The 6,539-nt window shown below is 36.2% G+C and overlaps 1 protein-coding gene across 1 annotated transcript; it reads left to right on the top strand.

Annotated features, from left to right (window-relative positions):
• The first annotated feature begins 663 nt into the window (after nt 1–663).
• Nucleotides 664–6,261, top strand: PRPS1L1 (phosphoribosyl pyrophosphate synthetase 1 like 1). Its single transcript, XM_057504970.1, is given in 6 exon segments — nt 664–935; nt 5,345–5,358; nt 5,361–5,781; nt 5,783–6,015; nt 6,018–6,134; nt 6,137–6,261. Coding segments are annotated over 6 exon segments (1,182 nt in total).
• The last annotated feature ends 278 nt before the right edge of the window (nt 6,262–6,539 follow it).

Genomic DNA, 6,539 nt, shown 5'->3' with positions numbered 1-6,539 from the left:
TAGCAAACAGCAGAGTAAAATAGGGTGAGAAAGGTCAGGAGGAGTGCGTCCCTTAGAAGTTGTGACCTTAGGATAATCTTGCACAGATCTGCAGTTTGGGGTTATATCACCTGGATAGTCCAGGGAACCTTAAGTGCTGTAATGTGGTTTAAGGTGGTCACAACTAATAGCAACTCCATATAGGAATCAGAAGCAAGTTCTTTCTGGAGGAAGAAACTTTCATTGTAGAATTCGAAGAATTTACTCAAATAAAATTTCATTTTCCATGGGAGGACATAGTTAAACATAAACAAGCACAAAAGAAAAAGGCCAGCATGAACAAGAAAATAGACAACACACAGACATTCCAAAAACTTTAGACATTGGAATCACCAGATACATATTATAAAACAGCTATTATACTATGTTTTTAAAAACAGTTTGAAATAAGAACAAGTTTAAAGATGTCTTCAAAGAGCAATGAACTCCAAAAACGGTCGCAGTGGAATTAAAAAAGGGTTACACAAAAATGTCTTCAAAAGAAAAATATTATAATTAAAATAAAAAACTCAGTAGATATATGGATCTCTTAGAATGGCCAAAATCCTGAACACTGGCAACACCAAATGGTGCTGAGGACATGGAGCAACAGGAACTCTTAGACACTGTTGGTGGGAACGCAGAATGGCACAGTCACTTGGGAAGACAGTTTGGTGCTTTCTTACAGAACTAAACTTATTCTTACCCTATGATCCAGAAATCACACTTCTTGGTATTTACTCAAAGAAGCTGAACATTTATGTCCACACAAAAACCCTCACACAGATATTTGTAGCAGCTTTCCTCATAACTGCCAAAGCTTGGAAGCAACCAGGTGCTGCCATTTTGGTGGCCACACTTGTGAAAACCACCAGTTTATACTATCACATTTATTTTGTCATTTGGAAAAATAAAAGGTATAGTTGATTTATTTGGTTTGTACTCATTTCAGTACCCCTTACAATATGCAATGTGGCTAGTTAGAAACGCAAGGTCTGGGGCTCCACCCCAGACATCCTATTAGTAACTCTGGGAGTGGGGCTCAGGAATCTGTATTCTAACACTACCTCCTGGTGATCCTGATGCCCTAGAAGTTGGAGAACCACTGAACCTTTCCAACCCATACCATACTCAGTGTTACTTATGTGAACGCACAGCCTGTCTTAATGTTTATTATGAGGATTAAATAAATGAACACAAGTGAAGATAAAAAATAATATGTCTTTAAAAGGGGTTAGAATAGCATAAATGGAGCTTTATTTTGTCAATATAATTAACATTAGTATATTTTTACTGATTTCATGAAACTAATATTTTATATAAGCAGGGAAAGATCCATATCAAAAACCACTTTAAAATATTTTAAAATATTTCATGTAAGTATGATTTTCTTATTTACAATTTACTAGTTATGGAAATTCTCCCTATATTGCTCTGTTATTCCAATTATGTATTATCACATGAGTCTAACATAATGCTCAGAATTGAAATCACACTTCTAAATCACAAAATTTTCTCCTTTTCTCTTATTTGTTTCATTCAGCTTTATTTGCCTAAACACTATCTTCACATCTATTGTATAAAATGACAGATTTCCAACTGAAATCTCAGTAAACACACACAGTAGTCAACTTTAATTAAAAACAATCACAAAACAAACTTTAAAGCATTTCTACCAATGTAAAGCTCTGTGGGAAAATTTCTTAAAGTATTGTGGGTGTATATTATGAACAAAACAAATGAGGTAGGGTAATGTTACAATAATGATCTGGAGCTGTGAGTCAAATGAGTAAGATTAAAGGCACAAAGAAACTCTTCCTAATAAACAAGCAGATAACTGCTGGAAAGAAAAATATGTTCCTTGTTTGAAATTAACTGCCAAACATTCTCAACCTACATAAAGCTGTCATAAAGGACATCTAAATCTGTCCTTGTTTGTAACATGTGTTGTGACAAGATTTGACAGTTTATCAAAGAACTATAATTGCCACCTAAACATCTAGCATTTTGTCAACTGCAAGTATGTTTAGTGAAAGCATTTATTTTACTTAAAATACAACAATCAGTTTTCTTCACTTTCTGAAAGAAACTGACTGAATTCCTTTTCTCCTGAGCTGAACAAGACAGATCAAGCTCTCTTTGAATTATTTATGTTGGAATTGTGAAGGGAAAAAGAATAATCAGTAAAGCAAGAAACTATTACCAAGGTAATATACATATTCTGGGTATTGACTCAAAAGACCTTCAAAATACAACAATTCTCACATATCTGTAGAGATGACATTTAAATATGCTTGCCTTGGGAAGGAGAAAGATAGGCATTTTTCTCTATACCACAATTTTTGTTTCCAGGTAATTTATTAAGAAATGATGGCTTAAATAGAGAGAATGTGTTATTCAATAGGCATCATACCCACGTGTAACTTTGCTTAGAAACAGTCAATGATAAGATAAATATCTTTCTCAACCTATGGAGATGAAAGTAAACAGGAGCTAAATTTCCTTGCAAGAGATCCATGTAACAGAGATTCTTTGTGGAAATAATATTTAAAAGTAAAAGGACTTTCTAGTCTCAGGTTTGAGGTTTTGTTCTTTGTTGCAGTTGTTTGATAAAAGAGTAAAGCTTTATGCAAAAAATTTCTGCACAACTTTTGAATTCCTTCTTCATTCGCTAAAACCTCAAATAGAAGGCCTAGAAGTTGCTTAGCAAGAAAAGCCCTATTTGGAAATTCAGGAGTCCCATGTTCTAGTCCATACTGCCTCTAATTAGCTGTTAGATCCCAAGCAAGTTGCTTCATTTCTCTGGGTCTGTGTTCCAGAGAATGGGATGTTAGACTGGGTAGTCTCTAAAACCATTTCCATCTTTAATATTTTATAATTCTAGACAAATCCCTGGAACTATGAGGTGCTGTAACAGCCAGAGCTTGGAGCAAAAATAGCAGCAAGACAAAAATTACTCCTACTTAACACCTCAAGGAAAATGCAACCAACTATGGGTTTTTAATGTTTACATTAGCATTCAGTCCTATTTAGGTAATAATGTCTATTTAAAAATCTGTTTTGTTTTTCTTTAAAAACTGAAAATGTGTGACACATTGAGAACACTAAGAGAAAAATCATTTTAATTGAAGCTGCAAGTACTTTTTAATGCTGCTAAATTGAGACACAAAATTTTCTTTAGAAATCACTGCAAGTACTCTGGCTGGGGATGAGAATTATATAGCATAGGTGGGTCTGTTGATTTTATGATAGGAAAGAACATGAATGAAGGGTGTGGACAGAAATGAGCTGGCATGCACTGTCAACCGTGAAGAGTTTGAACTGAGGAGAAAAGCACATTGATGTCAGGGAGACATGTGACTCATCAGCAGCAGGACATTTGAATTAGCCTTTTTGACATAGCTGTGTATATGACTTTATAATAATAGCGCATTTGATATATAAAAAATTTTTTTCTTAGCAAAGTAATGTGTTTCACAGACATGGCCAGATCTTACCCATTTCTCTTGTCTACCCATTTCTGAGTTTTTCCTATCCATAAGCCCATCCCAGTGAGGAAGCTCAAAAGTGGGGTGAGAAACTGTATTCAGCAGATTCTTTAGTAATTTCAAAATGTGAAAAAATGATGACTTGGTTTTTGACTAAATGAAAATATCCTAGAACCAAATGTCAGACACACTGTGGGGTAACTGGCAGAATTTCCAGAATCTCCTGCCTAGACTTCCTTCACTTATATATCAAAAGGTGTTTACCACTGCAGAGCCTCCCGACCATCTGGGGCAAAGGGTGGAGAGAAAATGGCCATTCTCTCCTCCCCTCCATTCCTGGTACATGACTGATCTGGCATCTGCCAGTCACCAAGGACCCGCCCATGGAGCTCCTGCTGGGAAGGAGAGTGGGAACCACAGCTGGAGGAGACAGATGGTGCTGAGCCTGGCTAGCAACTGTAAGGAATAAAAGCCTTTCTCCCAACCTACACTTGCCCTTGACTTATTTTGTCAACACAGTTTTTTGTTGAAATTCCTGGTATGTATTGTACCTCCCATTACTTCTTGGCCCATTCCTCCAACCCCAATGCACTTTGGAAGCTATGTAGTTAAAATTTGCTAACAAACACTTAACCATCATATATATATATATATATATATATATATATATATATATATATATATATATATAGTCATTCTTTTTTAATTATGAAATTAATGAAAGTTAAATACTATATTAACAGATGGCAATAAAATGTGACAGTCCTCCTTCATCCCAAACTCCCATCAAGCTATTCCCTCTCCAAAGATAATCATAATAAATAGTCTTTCCCTAATGATTTGTTGTTTTGACTATTAGTTAATTGTAAATACATAAATATTATACTATACATATTTTTGTGATTGGGTTTTTACATTTAAAAATGTGTTGGAGACATTTCCATATGACTACACATAAGTCAGTCCCTATAATGTCTGCCTGTGTAATAACTTACCTATCAATAGACATTTGTTAGTTTCCAGATTTGGCTTCTATAAGCAATTCTAGAGAGGTAACCATTTGTCATTCACCATCTTAAACCCTGTTAAATGATACAACACCTGACATACAGATGCCTTAGGAAATATTGACTGAATGCATTACTAAAGAAATAAAATATCAATATATTTTGGGGATGCTTGTGAATATTTCTATTGAGAAGATTCCTAGAAGCAGACACATTGGGTCAAAAGTTATATGCAGAATTTCCCTTGTAAAATATAATTATAGATTAATTATCTAATGATTTTGTGCTACCTGACATGTGAAAATAAGCATTTTGTGCTTACTGGCATTTTTTCATATGTTTATGACTATCCTTTTTTCTTGTGAATTGTTTATTCATACCATTTTCAAACTTTTTAATTTATCTTTTTCTCACTCAACTGGAAGAACTCTAAAATATATTTTAGACACTTTTTCCAGTCTGTAACTTTCCTTTTAAACTTACATGTCTTTTGCCTTGTATAAGTTTTATATTTTTATGTATTTAATTTTGTTTAAGCAGTCCCAGGAAAATTATATAGGCACTAATAGAAGAAAAAAATCCATGAACTGAAGGAAGATTTGGTTCTTTAGTTTAAAAGTGTGAAATGGGTGCCAACAGGAATTTTTTTTAAAAGATCTAAGGGCAATTTAGAGCAATGTGCAACTGGAAGATACTGTAAACCACCTAGTAACAACCAGAAGCTGCTAGTTTAGAATCTGATCTGACTTTCATTTCATTCTGGATGGCAGTGGTGATCCATGGATGGAGTGCCTAGGGTACTTGGCCAAAATGACAAACATCAGTCTTCAGTGGCAGCTCCCATCCAGTGCTGACCACCTGGACCTGGAGCTGGGCAAGGCTGTGACCAAGAAATTCAGCAAACATGGGACCTGCATGGAAATCAGCAAGAGTATGCAAGAAGAAGATGTCTATATTGTGCAGAATGGTTGTGGAGAGATCAATGAAAATCCAGTGGAGCTTTTGATCATGATTAATGCCTGCAAGATGGCCTCAGCCAGCCTGGTTACTGCAGTCATCCCATGCTTCCCTTAAGCCTGGCAGGATAAGAAGGGCAAGAGGTGGGCCCCAATGTCCACCAAGCTTGCTGCAAATACGCTGTCTATAGCAGGTGCAGACCATATCATCACCATGGAACCACATGCTTCTAAAATGCAGGGCTTTTTTGATATCCCAGTAGATAATTTGTATGCAGAGCCAGCTGTCTTGAAGTGGATAAGAGAGAATGTCTGAGTGGAGGAACTGTACCATTGTCTCATCAGATACTGGTGGAGCTAAGAGAGTGACTTCCATTGCAGACAGTTTGAATGTGGACTTTGCCTTGATTCATAAGAAACAGAAGAAGGCCAGTGAAGTCAAACCCATGGTGATAGTAGGAGATGTGAAGGATCATGTGGCTATTCTTGTGGATGACATGGCTGACATTTGTGGTATGACCTGCCATGCAACTGACAAACTTCTCTCACCGGAGCCACCAGAGTTTATGTGGCCTTGACTCACTATATCTTTTCTGGCCCAGCCATTAACTGCATCAGCAAGGCATCCTTTGAAGCAGTAGTCATCATCAACACCATACCTCAGGAGGTAAGATGAAGCACTGCCCCAAAATACAGGCAATTGACATCTCTATGAGCCTTGCAGAAGCCATTAGGAGAACTCACAATGCAGAATCTGTTTCCTACCTATTCACCCATGTCTCTTTATATTAAAATAACACAGGGATTATTCAATTTTAAAATAAAATAAGGTAAAACAAAATAAAAATAAAAATGGGCCCTGCCCATTGTTTTCTCTGGGTATTTGACAGAAAGTTCAGCAGAAGAGTCAGCTTACTCCTGTGTGGCTTTCCACATCCCATATCAAGTGTATTAGAGTTTATCTTAAATTGGGGAAAGAAAGAAGTGATTGTTGGGATTTCCTATCTGGGCTGTCTCATTCTGGCTTCTTTGATGATTTTGTGATCCTTACAGCTTATTTCAGACTTTGA

The sequence above is a fragment of the Manis pentadactyla genome, chromosome 7, assembly GCF_030020395.1.
Source record: "Manis pentadactyla isolate mManPen7 chromosome 7, mManPen7.hap1, whole genome shotgun sequence".
Lineage (NCBI taxonomy): Eukaryota > Metazoa > Chordata > Mammalia > Pholidota > Manidae > Manis > Manis pentadactyla.
This window is presented reverse-complemented; position numbering and strand designations above follow the sequence as displayed.